Source organism: Idiotropiscis lumnitzeri, chromosome 11 (assembly GCF_059441095.1).
Source record: "Idiotropiscis lumnitzeri isolate Australia: NSW breed Sydney's pygmy pipehorse chromosome 11, RoL_Ilum_1.0, whole genome shotgun sequence".
In the NCBI taxonomy this organism is placed as follows: Eukaryota; Metazoa; Chordata; class Actinopteri; order Syngnathiformes; family Syngnathidae; genus Idiotropiscis; species Idiotropiscis lumnitzeri.
In genome coordinates, this window is record NC_142401.1 from 3,378,177 (window position 1) to 3,391,298 (window position 13,122).

Here is a 13,122-nt window from a genome sequence, read left to right on the forward strand (position 1 = left end):
ATGTGACGCGTCCCAACGTGTGATGCAGCTGGCATGCAAGTTTGACAGTATCTTAACTGTACATCAGCTTTACATAGCAGGCTTGACGCTCCTCACTGAACACGTGCACGCAGGCATCACCTGTTCCCTTTTTCGTGGAAAAAAAAGACAAAAAAAAATTGCCTAAAAATGTTGTATAGACAGGAACTTAAAGTCAGTGGGAATGAACATCCAATTGTGGAAGGTTTGAATACTTCTTGTGCAGCTTTGCTGTTCTGCAAAAAAATGTGAATGGCAAAATTCTTTTTTTGGGCAAAATTCCCTTTTTTTTTCTTTATTTTATTTAATTTTTTCCCACACATTTCCAAGGACAGCCACATACAAATAAGAGACCACAAAATTGACAGCATATTAAAATTCTTCACAGTTCAGCGTTTTTATTGGAAGTGGAAGCTCATGTGAACATGAGACTTGATTTGAGAACGAGAGAAACGGTCCATTTCTTGATCACATCTTTGTTCCTCAGCACTCCGTTGACAAACGTTTTCAGCTTTTCCACTCTGTGGCCTGTTGCATTCACACGCTGCACGCTCTCTTCGGGAAAATGAGCGGCTGTCGATTATATTGGACAAGAATGGAATGTATCAAATGAATCTCAACGGTGAACTTTGGGGGAATAAAAAAAAAAAATCACATTTCGCACCCTTACACTGCGCGTCAGGTGCCAACAGCAAGATATGATTTTCATAAACTAGGGAACGTAGCAACACCTAAGGCACACGAGGTGGGAGGAATATTTTGCATTATAAAAACGTACTAGCTTTTGAATGACCAAACATTCAACTGGATTTTTAATGCTACCTGTGTAATGGAAGTCAAATTGTATCCGCCAGATACAACCAGTACTGAATACGTCCCACATACATGCCAAGCTGGTACCACTATTGTGGGTATCAAAGCTGACACCGGCCTTTTAAAAGGTTGGATTCGGTTTCTCTATTGAAATGACAAAAAGAAAAAAAGCGTTTTAAAATTGATCCCCTGACGGCTTTTCATCATACGTAACGACACTCACTTGCTTTGTTTTCAGTTGTCCTCGAGTGTCGTTTGGCCAGGAGAAATCAAGCATCTCGCAGTTAAGAATGATGCCCGAGCGAGTTACGATTCTGCTCCCAAATGGTCGGCCCAAAGAACTGCGGGCGATTCGTTTGGCGGGACATGACGAGGAAGAAAGTGAGTGTTCCCTGAAGCGGAGACCAAACACGCATTCTGTCATGATCACGGATGACAAAATGGCTGCTCACCCCGCCACTGACACGATGAGGTCATCGGCTCCCATGACAGCGACTTGTCCGACCGTCAGCTCTGACTTCTGGAGCGTGTGGTCGTCTGGTGGAGATCCAAGTGTGCTTTAGAGGAGCATTAATTTATGATTATAAAGTTGTTTCTGTAAATTTAGGATAGAATATGGACTCCTAAAATTATGATAAAACAAAGTCAGCTGGGATATGCTCTTTCACCTGTAGGGGGCGAGATATATTTCAGAAAATACTCTTAAATAAATCGATTTTTTTTTCTCTTGGGTTTGTTCTGTTTTCATTAGCAAAGTTGTTGGCGTGTTAAAAGGCACTGTTTTAACAATTTGTTCATGAACCGTTATGTGCATTCACAGTATAAAATCGTTCTGTGCATGCAGTAAACGACATTTTTTTTTTCAACATAGAAAACTGCGGCGTATAGCCCGGTGCGGCTTGTATATCTTTTTTTTTATTTTTATTTTTTGTGGCTTTTATACGGGTGCGCCTTGTGGTCCGAAAAATACAGTATATAAAAAGAACCGTCGCAACGTATGCTAATCTGAATTGCTGTCAAAGCGTTTTGTCAAAGTGCTTAATGATGGCTTAGTACATTTTACCTTAGTATGTCTGCGAGCAATTCAGTCCCAGACGAGTTATATTTAGGGCCATCCAGACCGCTTGCCATTTTGACAGCTGCCATCAGAGCCTGTGCAAATTGAACAAAGACCATTTCAGACGGCGATGAACAGAATTCCACGCCACCAAAATAGACAAACCTTTCATTATATACAGTATGCTCTGCGGGTTCACTACCTCACTGGTCCAGCGGAGCGCCGTTTGATTTTCAGAGGTGTCGTTTTCATGGAGATGGAAGCCCTCTATAAGCTTGAGAGTCAATAGCAAAGCGGCACCCGCAGACGGTGGAGCAGGAACCAGAATTCTAAACTCTTAGAAGAAGAAAACGTAACAAATTATATTTTGGTGTGGTTTGTCAATAGAATATAAAAAAAAACTTATCTGGAAGTCATTACTGCATGGTTTGTACTTTTATAAATTCCTTCCAATGACTGCCCAACTTCCACAGTGTAGTTGCTTACGTCCTCGCTACTTAGAACTCCTCCTTGGCCTTGCACCTGGGACAAAAAAAAATGTCATGAATAAAGCCCTGAAATGTTTATAGATAATTCAAAGCTAGTTGACCTACTCCACCTCTTCCTCCATCTCGCGTGATAAATTTCCACTGTAGAAGTTTGACAGGTCACCTTGAAGGACTTTGGCTAAATTGGGCATCCTCAGACTTGAACCCGGAAGCAGAGCTCTGCCATGTGGCAAGAACAAATTCGTAAAACGGGCCATTAGCCGCTTACCTTTTACTTGTGATATTGCGTCAGCTGGAAAACACCACAAGATTAATTAAGTTTGATCCTCATGATGAAGACGAACTGATAAAAGTGCGACTTACAGAGACTCTTGGATACAATAAACCCGCTTTTTGCCACATTAGCAGCTCTGGCGACCACATTGTTCCAAGGTAAACTGTGATAAAGTTTAAAACATACGACGGTTAAAATGTTGAAACTGGACATCAAATCATATATTCACCATATTTTCCGGACTATAAGGCACGCCTGTATAAATGCCACAGCAACTCTTTTTTTTGGGGGGGGGGGACTAAAAACCTGATATAAAAGTCACACCAGCCTATAAGGTGCAGTTGTTGAAAAAATGAGTTGTTTACTGCATGTACAGAAGGATTTTGTACTGTGAATGCACATAAAGGTACATCAACAGATTGTAAAAACAGCGCCTTTTAACACGGCAACAACTTTGCGAATTAAAACAGAACAGACCCAAGAGAAATTTAAATAAAAATAAAATATTAAAAATATAAAACAAATATAAAAAGAAAAAAAAATTTTAGATTTATTTAGCATATTTTCTGAACTATAGAGCGCCCCTACTGGTGAGAAAAAAATCCACAGCAAAGCCGCATCGTTGTATTAGCCGCCTGGTTCCAAATCTAGGGAAAAAAGTAACGGCTTATAGTCCGGAAAATACGGTATATACAATGTTTTGCTTTTTACCTGCCGTACATTCTGTGAGCTTGGTACAATCCTCTGAGCATGCCAGGCACTCCCACCAGCAAACCTGCCTTCATACAGCCATCGGACTGTAGCTCATCATTCAAAAATAGTCAAAAGGTTTAACTCTGCCGTACTTTTCAGTCATGTCTTACATTTTCTTCAAAGCCATTTTGCAGCATCTCCTCTCTAAGCAGTTTTGGTGCCGTTCCCTGAAAATGGATCACTTTTGTTTCATTCTTACGAATGTCATGAACCAGCATCACTCCTCCTCTGTATAAAAGAAGAGCAAGTTAAAGATGTACGATTGGACGCAAGCGCTGAAATTCACATGTGTGAGTACAGAAAAAAAAATTAAGCTCACCCACCGATACCTAGCACATGCGGATGCATCACACCCAAACACAGAGTCGCAGAGATGGCGGCATCCACGCTGGAGCCGCGATCATCAAGGACTCCCTGGCCAAGTGCTGTGCAGCGTTCATGGTCGGTCAGCAGCGCTCCCTCTACAAAGAGCTGACAAACCACAGCTGGACATGCAGTACACTGCAAATAGTCAATTTAAATACAAGATGACATACCAGACTTTGACTGAGGTAAAGCTGCAGCGTTAACGCAACAGTCACCCCGATGGCACAGGTGACAGAGGCAAAGTAAAAATGTACGAGCGTTTTCTGACTGGGGCTTATCTTTGCTTTGTTAAAGTTGATATCATTCGGAGGCCGACCGGAGGCCACTTGGTGCAAGGGGATGTTGTCGGGGGCTTTGCTGACATCTGGTGAACGGAAGACATTTTAAATTACATGCAGCTGGACATGAGAATTTACAAAAAATATTGAAATATACCAGATATATTTGCTGTGGGAATTGTAGCTGCATCGAGTCAAAATGGTACTTGCACTGGTTATCCATAATACCGCGTGTAGCTCAACCAAAGTAGATTAATGCAACTCTTTATTTGAATCACAGGAGAACTCACCTGGCTTGGAAGCATCGTTCAACTGAGACAATTCAAAACTTTTGTAATTAATTGTTGATTGACGGTTAAGTTCTGCACCAGGGGAGACTTTCATGGTCATGTCTAGCAAATGCTAAGTTGGTTTCAGCTGCAAGTGTTGTGTCTCGCCATTATATGAATTACACTCCTCCCACTGCTTAATGTGTGGAAAAATACAGCTGGTATAATTACCTTTCAACCAACGAGGTAATAATTAAAGAACACGCATGGGAAATATACTTTTTTTTGGGTGTATTTTATTAATGTGTGGACACAAATACATGCAAGTAAAAAAATCGCGCAACACATTTTACAGACACAATTTGTATCAACATTTGCATTCATGAAAACAATGCATGTTAAAAATTCAGTCATTAAATTAAAAAAAAATAATCATATTTAAATGCTTCTTATATACCAGTAGCTAGCTGCCAGTTTGATTTAAAAAAAAAAAAAAAAAAGAGTGTCATTAATTGTAGCAAGATTAGCACAAGATTTGTCAATTTGTAGAAGAATTGTTGTGTGTAAAACAAAAGACATTTAAAAACTTAAAGTGGTATCGGCTCTACAGATGCGTTACTGGTTGCCCTGGCAACACTTTAGTGACTGAAGGTGCGATGTGCCGGCTGTTGGAGTGGGAAGGAATGGTGCTGGAATCCTTGCCGAACACGATTATGTCGCTGAATAGCGTTTCGGGACTTGGGGTGGTGAGACGCGCAGGATTTTTGCATGCAGCTTAATTTTGTGACCTCTTGCAGGGCTTTAGGAGGAGAAAGTAATGCTGAGATGGCTCGAATGTTGCTGGCTGTTTCTTTGCTTTGAACGGTCGACTGCTCACTCGCTGGCTCGGGTATACTAAAAAATAAAAAAAAGCACACATAAAATGTGAGGTTTCAAAATAAGGTTTAATGTGAAGATGGACTATTTCTACAATTCAATGTTCAAAGGCAGCATGCAGCTTGTTTACATTTAATAATGTTTTACCTTGCAGTTTCTAGGTGTGTAATAGCCATGGCAGAGTCCGGTATAGTGGGGGCGTCCACAGTCGGGATCTCTGCAGAACTGGCTTCTGTCGATACAAGTGAAGATTGTGGGTTTATGTCGCTGAACAATATGTTCGGAGAGTAGAATCAGGAAGGGAAAGTGAAGTTGAGGAAATGTGCATTCAATGTATGCATGCATCACTTCTTTTTTTTTTTTTTTTAACATTAAGAGTATTGCAAACAAGATGTGTATTTGTTTTGGCTTAAACACACGATGTTGGTGTATTCCCTTGCTCATTACACCATTTAGTTGAAAACTAAAGTAGCTATATCAAATGACCATAGTGTTACCGACTTGTGAAAAGGTTCAGAGTCAACCCGAAAAAGCCAGAGTGGGTAACAATGGTGAGATGCATTGGTCTTTTTCCCCCACATAATATACTTGCATGCATATATTGTAAACATGCTTCAATGTGTTCAATGAAACTTTACAGTGGATGCAAAACCAACCTTGACGACTAACCACAAGCCATTCTTCCAGCACTTCTTCGGACCGGACTTCCTCAGGGGCTGGGGCGCCCTCCTCTGAGTCCTCTCCCCCGAAAAACAGACGAGCGAGTTTTCTGAGCATCGCTGCTTCGCTCTGATTTATCTGACAATAAAAATACGTGTAGATGATCGCAATTGTTCATACGGATTAATCCTCTTTTACAATTTGAAAGTTTGTCCAGCAAATGGTCATCTGACTGGGATGGCCAATTAAAGATCGAATGCTAAGTGATTTGAATAATGATGGCCACCCCATGAGAAATGCATTGTTAGGGCCCATCTGTCGCTCGACAAAGGGTGAGTACTTTAATCAAACATTACAACCTTTTAATACAGCGATAAAAAAACAAGATTGCAGTTGCACAGTGCACGCTCCTGGTTTTAACAGCTTTACGAGAAAAACATTTTGTTGAAAAATTACATTTAAAAATAAAGAGTTTGACATCGATGCATGGTAGCAACACACGCGTCACATATACACAAACAAATATTTTGTCAGACATAAACCGAATAAATTAAACTGCGAGAAGCAGTAAAAATATATATTATACCAAGTCCAACAAAAGGCTACATTATATCAATATGCAGTACATATATTTACTTCTTCTTTGACAATATATCGATAAATTCAAACATGATTCTTACCTCTGGTTAAAGTTTCTCAATTTACTATCACACAGTAAATACAGGAGATTGTTTGTTTTGTTTTTGTTTTTTAAATAACGTTCACGACTTCAACTGTTTTAAAAGACAGCACAGCAGTACTGTCGTTGACGTTTGTATTTCAAATGCTCGACCAATGAGAAACCAATGTATACGCTCATGACTCCGCCTATGACAAGAAACCACCAATCAGAGTTCACAGATACGCCCCGAACTTTAACTGCTTGAACCGAGAATGGATCAAAGAGTGCACTTTGGAGACAAGATAATCTCCTATATCGTCACGTGAATAACGTAACTGCCTGAAGTCCTTTTTTTAATTTATTTATTTATTTTTTTTGCCTGTCAGCCTTTTTCAGGAAATGACTCTCCCCAGTCCAATGCAGATGTTGCACAAATGACCATCTCAAAGGCAAAAGGTGAGTTAGGCAGTTATGTTATTAGCGTGATGATATTGTATTAATATTACAAGTTTTTGTTATTAGTTTTTCACTGACTTTGCATTCAATATTTTAAAGTGTATTATTGTACGTGAATTATGTGTGTATTATATACACACAGGAAGACAAAAGCCTTGCACAAGCGAATCAATTCGCTGAAAGTTTTTTTTCAGTGGCGTTCATCTACTGCCTATTCATTGAATGTCATAATTATGGGGAATTCCAAGTGCTGTCGTTGTCTGATGACGTCATATATCACTACTGCTTTTGTCCGTCAGGTGGCGGTTTTGCTCCACGTGAAATAATTCCATTTGCGTCGCTCCCATTTTGACAACATGTGCTTCACATCAGGGTCAAGTGGTTTCTTTGTTTACAGTAATAAAGTGTGACAAATGGCTGACATCAAGTAAACTATGCATCCACTACATTTGTGCTCGTGATATGCACTTCACAAAAACTTTTTAATGCCCGAAGCGCGCTTCGAATGACCCTGAGGAGTAATAAGCATGAATAGTACTGCATTGCGTGGGACTTTCATCTATCCTGCCCCAAATGTAGGTAAACAAAGTAACCAACCAAAACATTACAAACAAGTCTTTATTTAATTAATTAATTGTTAAAGTGAGCATTCCTGTATTTTTAAATGCAGATTTTGTGATGCAGCTCTTGTATTGGATATCTATCAACTGTGCAAATATCTTGTTGTTTTGCCTGTCCTAAAGGCTTCTTAAGTGGTTCAACTAATGTGATCCGGTGACTGAGTGTGACAGCATATGATTTGCACCATTTTCATTCTAATTAAACCCTTGAATGAGTCTTCTGTTCTGTGTGAGAATTAAGCATTCTTGCTCATTTATTCAGCGTTTCCATTTGACTTGAATGTCTAACCAGTGTTTATGCTGTGAACTATGGGTAGAAGCATTTACCTTCATTTATAACCTAAATTATAAATTATAATATTTATTCCACTAACCGTTTGGTCAAAGACCAACTTATTATAAACAAATTTGACCTACATCTGCAATTATCAGCATGCGTTGATTCATTTGATAGTTCATCACTGGTGAGTATGATACATTTTTAATTTAGTTTTTGTCACTGAAGGCTCAAGTACCAAAAGTATGGCCAGGAACTTTAAAGTACAAATTAGGCCCAAACTGAGGATTTTGAGCCTTTAATTGCTGATTCCGGGCATTGCTGTACATAGATGGTGATCTAACATATTTTTTGAGTCTCAGGCAATAATTTACATTCATCTCAGGTACTTCACCTTCATCTGCTAACGTTGTGAGCTCCGTGTTTGGGTTGCGGAAAGAGGTCATGAAGCCCCTTTCCTGCTCAGAACAGCAGGAGGAGGAGGAGGAGGAGGAGAGAACTGGTGGTGCTGGTGGTGTTGGTGGTGGTGGAGGGGAGGGCCCTCGGGGCGAGCACACCCCTACCGCCTGTGTCAGTATTTCAGAACAGAGGCCAGCATTTAGTCATTCTACATGAAAGCTGCAACACGCTGGTCCGACAAATTTCACTCCAACTTTTGGACTATTGGGGCAAACATTGTTTTTTTTATATATATAAATGTTTCACTATTTTTCACTTGGCAGAGGACATTTTTTTTATTAATCCCGTTCGCGTCAGACTGTGCGTCCTAACCGTCGCTGGATACTTTTACGCACAGTTGCTGAACACACAAAAGGACAATGCCTCGATCTTTCTTGGTTAAAAAGTACTTCGCCAAACAAAAGCCAAACTACAGTGAACTGGAATGTCAGAATGGTGAGTGATGAAGCCTTCTATTTTAGTGGTTGAGTTGAGAAAACCGCCTTACGTAATTGCGCACGTTGGTGAGAAAGCCCCCCTCTTCCAAAGTAGATGCGGGAACTGTGCGTGCATGGCGGCGGTGGGGGCTACAAATGTTGGTCTTTTTTTTTTTCTTCCTTTCATTTTCACGTGGTTTAACTCCACATCCTGTAACTCCCCGATAAAGTTGTGGCCCGTTAGATGCACTTTCCCCCTTCGTGGCGGCAGACAGAGCGCCATTCATGTTACAAGCCCTCGTGAATACGTGGGAGGAAACGGCCAATGAAACCCTCCAATGACTGCAACTTCACGCCCTAAAAAAAGAAAATCCGGGGAAGATCAAGTGGTTAAAGCAGACACATGCATCCAATGAGTTTGATCTGTTTTGTTGAATCTCAATTTATTTTGCAGCCCATTTTTGTTCCTGTAGTCTGAGCTGTGCCCCCCATCTCTTTCTCAGATACGTCACTGGACAAATATCCTCTCGCTGAGCTCTCATCCGCCGCCACCTGCTTGACAGCAGGTCTGGTGTGGGACCTCAGCATCCTGCCGGCTCTCTACCTGCCCACCTCCCAAACCGAGCCCTCGACCATCCCGGGCCCTTTGGACCTCAGCTCCCCGTCCAGCCTCAGCAGCAGTGCCAGCAGTAGCGGCGAGGAAGACGAAGGGCGTACTTCAGACCCCCCCAGCCCAGAACCCGTGCACACGTACGCTCCTCGCCAGCGGATGAAATGCACCGGCGTGATGGCCCATGTCAGCCCTCCGGAGGAGGAGGAGAGGGAGGCCCCCGTGACCGCAAGCAGGCCTGCTTTCCTCTGCAAACACTGCCCGAAAGAATACACCAGCCTGGGGGCTCTCAAGATGCACATCCGCTCACACACCCTTCCCTGCGTGTGTACCACATGTGGAAAGGCTTTCTCCAGGCCGTGGCTGCTGCGCGGCCACATCCGCACACACACAGGTGAGATCCACGTCTCCACATACGGTTCCATCGATAGAACACCGAGGTTAAAGTCGACATTTGAAGTCATGAGTCAGCGTGTCGTTTGCGGCGTGACCTGAAGGAGCAGGACCTCCATGACAATCAATGTGATGTCTTCCACGCTGGATCAACAGAGGCAGTCACATGGCGACGCATTCTGTCGACTCTGCGCTCATTGATCACTCATTGTGTTTAATGTGTCGACAACAATGCCTCCCTTTCTAATTGTCTTATCGTTGCTTTTTTGGGGAGGACGACACAATGACAACAAAAGGGTCTTATCGAGGGGTCTTATCATGGCGCGCTTGCCGCAACTTGTTAGCATGCTAATCTCATTTGGCCGTGATTTAATCATGCTAATTCACTCAGTCTTCAACCGCACCACCATTTCTTCATTATCCGCACAATACGTGTGTTTGTGTAAGCGAGGCACTCAGAAGAAACTCTCGTGACTTCAAAGACCAAAGACGGTTGCGAGTCAATCAAAATGTGAACACCTTTGCGTCTTTTTGTTCCTCCCGATGCAGGCGAGCGACCGTTCTCCTGCCCCCACTGCAACCGAGCGTTCGCCGACCGCTCCAATTTGCGAGCTCATCTGCAGACCCACGCCGAGGTGAAGAAGTACCAGTGCGGCGTCTGCTCTCGCACCTTCAGCCGCATGTCACTGCTGCAGAAACACAGCTCCTCAGGGTGTTGCTCCGCCGCCGTGTGAAACCTCGGGCCCGGGCGAAGCTCCGAGATGGGGATGGTGGCGGACCCGTGACAAGGACAATGAAATTTCAGCTTTAAGAAAAATGGAAGGAATCGGTCGTCATGGTGGATCTGAATTTTACAAGCCTCTTAGCCCTGCAGATCTTTTCCATACAATTTCGAAGTCTTGAGGCTGTTGGGACCAAATCTGAACCCGGGCTGATGTTTACTTGAGATCAGTCCCCACTTTTTTGCTGCCATTGTGTGCATTCCGAAGACCAAATATGTCCTGAACTCATTGGGGGTAAGAGGTGTTCTTTCCTGTCTCCGTCCCGGTGCCGGACAAGCTCAGGAGTCACTGCTCAGACGCAGCTGCTGAGAGGTAGGGGTGCGTGGGTGGGACAAACCTCTCAGTGTGCCGCCAAACACACACACACACACACACACACACAAAAGCCATCGCGCACACACACACAAAAGCCATCGCGCACACACAGCTGTCCCTGGTACTGTGGCGTCGAGAGACGAGGTGCTAACAGGTGCTCGGGCAAGTGACCTTCGCCGGCGGATAGCAGGTGACGTCCACTGCCCTTGCTTTGGAAAAGAAGCCGCACGTTGCCGCAAAAGGACATTATCTTTCTTAAGGAAGGAGAAAGAACTCATCTTAAGCCTCTATTTCGACGACAGCCCAATCCTTCGTTGATGAGTTCCGGCGATAGGAACGTCAGAAGCCGTGCACTCCATGTTACCACAGTGTTAATAATACCAGTCAAAGCCATACGTGAAATGAATTTGTGCCGAGAAATGTTGTTGTTGTTGTTTTTTTTTGTTTATCTTTGTCTTATTTACCTCATTACTATTTGTGGCTTTAATTCATGTTTGCAGTATTCAAATTGGTAACCAAAGAGATTCAAAGCAAAAAAAAAAAAAAAAAAAGGCTGGGACCAAATCAAATTAAAAAAAAAAAAAAAAGTTTACACCATGGTTGCCTAATATGTGATGAGAAGCGTGTACGTGGACAGTATAAAGATGGATTGTAAAGTTTCTTGAACGTGTATGGCCATGTTTTATAGTGCAATGTGCAGATGATGTGTTCTTTCAATTTTGTACCCTGCTTGTGTTTTTGTGTATGCCTAAAAAAAAAAATCATTCAGATTTTCAATCCAATAAAGTAATTTATGTTTATTAAAAGCTGTTTTGGGGGTTGAGCACTTCTGCAAAAGGGCGAGGTGTGCGCTCCACCTGCCGTGATGTGGGAAATGAAAGCGGTTGATACGTTACGGTTCAACAAGGTCTGTGCAATCATTAACCGCCACTTCAGCATCTTGATATTGAACGTGCGGAGTGAAGTGACCATTGTGCAAAAGCAATTTTGCAGATGTGCAGGTGAACATGTTGCATGATGGACGGGTGGGGGGGGGGAGTCGATGAATGCACCTGTTGTCAGTTTCCACCTGCCTTCTACTTCTCGCTGTTGTCGCTGTGCAAACACAGCAGCGTACGCTCGCCGGCCACATGATTGGGTAAAGTAGCAATTCATTTGACGACTCGCAACCCAACGTGAACTTTGAAAGGCGGAAGTTTTAATGCAGCACGCTGTAGAACAAATGTTGTGTGAGGTAAAAAATTCCAAGGCAACAAAATTCGATAATATACGAAGTTGGGTGAGTTTTGGGTTTAAGTTCTAATTTAATTTATATATATATATATATATTTTTTTTATTTTATTTTATTTATTTATTTATTTAAATATATATATATATATATATTTTTTTTTTTCTTTATTTAAAAAACAATATATTTATTTTATTTAAAAAAAAAATATATATATATATTTTTTTTCTTTATTTAAAAAACAATATATTTATTTTATTTAAAAAAAATATATATATATATATTTTTTTACATTTTTTCCATCTTAATTGATTGTTTTAGCCCAAAAAGTGCAAGTTGAGTTTTTACAGTGGTGTTTGGATTTGTGTAAGACTTGTTCTGCGCTTATCAAGAGTACCTTGGATAAAATTTGACATGTTTTTTTTTTTATTACGATTATGTACATCGTATTTCATGAATTCCAAATTCTAACAACAACTACTTATAAAACATGACTCAATTTGACACACCGAACAAACAAAGACACTTTTGGGGGTAAAACTTGCGTAGATTGTGCAGAAGTACCAAATATGTCAAGTAACTTTGCTCTGAACTTTGGAAGGGAACCTCAGAAGAAACTGCCGTATGTTTTTAATCACTTCCAGATTGAATGCTCACCAAAATCCGCGAATTGATCTTCATGGTTGCTCGCATGTGTGTTGTGTTTTCCTCCTCTTTTGTCATCAGGGACAGTCGAACCTGTCGTCCTCCTAGACGGCGAGTCGGTGTCTTCTCACCTTCCCATGGCTCCCCTCGCTCTCCGTCAGTAAGTGCGATTACTCAGGCCGTCGGGCCGCGTGGGCTCGGGCCCAGCCGAGCCAGCCCAGAATGAGGTCAACTGTTCCACGGCAGTTTCTTATTTCCTCCTGACTCAGGGATATATGTGAGCAGCCCCCGACCACGAGAACAATCGTATAACCTCGCTCGTCAAACGTCAGCGACGGGCCCGCTCGATTCAAAGTCGATGAGAGCGCTCCCCTTTGACCGTGATGATCTTGTGTCTCATCCGGGAT

General features: G+C 42.1%; 3 protein-coding genes across 8 annotated transcripts; 1 reads left to right on the forward strand and 2 right to left on the reverse strand.

The window, feature by feature from the left end:
* Window positions 1-390: 390 nt before the first annotated feature.
* Window positions 391-4,484, reverse strand: LOC148326780 (glutathione hydrolase 7-like). 4 transcript variants are annotated; one of them, XM_088308723.1, is made up of 16 exons: window positions 4,338-4,484; window positions 3,940-4,133; window positions 3,723-3,874; window positions 3,514-3,631; window positions 3,362-3,447; window positions 2,740-2,813; window positions 2,645-2,668; window positions 2,487-2,554; window positions 2,323-2,410; window positions 2,091-2,224; window positions 1,895-1,983; window positions 1,284-1,388; window positions 1,055-1,172; window positions 841-975; window positions 683-749; window positions 391-591 (listed from the first exon to the last, which is right to left on the reverse strand). In XM_088308723.1, the coding sequence occupies exons 1-16, from the start codon at window positions 4,435-4,437 to the stop codon at window positions 434-436; spliced, it is 1,710 nt and encodes a 569-aa protein (XP_088164849.1). In that variant the 5' UTR covers window positions 4,438-4,484; the 3' UTR covers window positions 391-433. The 4 variants fall into 4 exon arrangements, with proteins under 4 accessions (XP_088164849.1, XP_088164848.1, XP_088164847.1 ...); XM_088308722.1 differs by having other exon boundaries at window positions 2,487-2,668; window positions 3,362-3,429; XM_088308721.1 differs by having other exon boundaries at window positions 689-749; window positions 2,487-2,668.
* Window positions 4,485-4,590: 106 nt separating this feature from the next.
* Window positions 4,591-6,699, reverse strand: LOC148326781 (uncharacterized). The gene is made up of 4 exons (XM_088308728.1): window positions 6,533-6,699; window positions 5,849-5,990; window positions 5,340-5,424; window positions 4,591-5,210 (listed from the first exon to the last, which is right to left on the reverse strand). The coding sequence occupies exons 2-4, from the start codon at window positions 5,967-5,969 to the stop codon at window positions 4,955-4,957; spliced, it is 462 nt and encodes a 153-aa protein (XP_088164854.1). The 5' UTR covers window positions 5,970-5,990; window positions 6,533-6,699; the 3' UTR covers window positions 4,591-4,954.
* Window positions 5,854-10,927, forward strand: snai1a (snail family zinc finger 1a). Of its 3 annotated transcripts, XM_088308727.1 has the most exons (4): window positions 5,854-6,184; window positions 6,900-6,969; window positions 9,245-9,745; window positions 10,294-10,927. In XM_088308727.1, the coding sequence occupies exons 2-4, from the start codon at window positions 6,948-6,950 to the stop codon at window positions 10,476-10,478; spliced, it is 708 nt and encodes a 235-aa protein (XP_088164853.1). In that variant the 5' UTR covers window positions 5,854-6,184; window positions 6,900-6,947; the 3' UTR covers window positions 10,479-10,927. The 3 variants fall into 3 exon arrangements, with proteins under 3 accessions (XP_088164853.1, XP_088164851.1, XP_088164850.1); XM_088308725.1 differs by lacking the exon at window positions 6,900-6,969; XM_088308724.1 differs by lacking the exons at window positions 5,854-6,184; window positions 6,900-6,969 and adding an exon at window positions 8,404-8,760.
* Window positions 10,928-13,122: the final 2,195 nt, after the last annotated feature.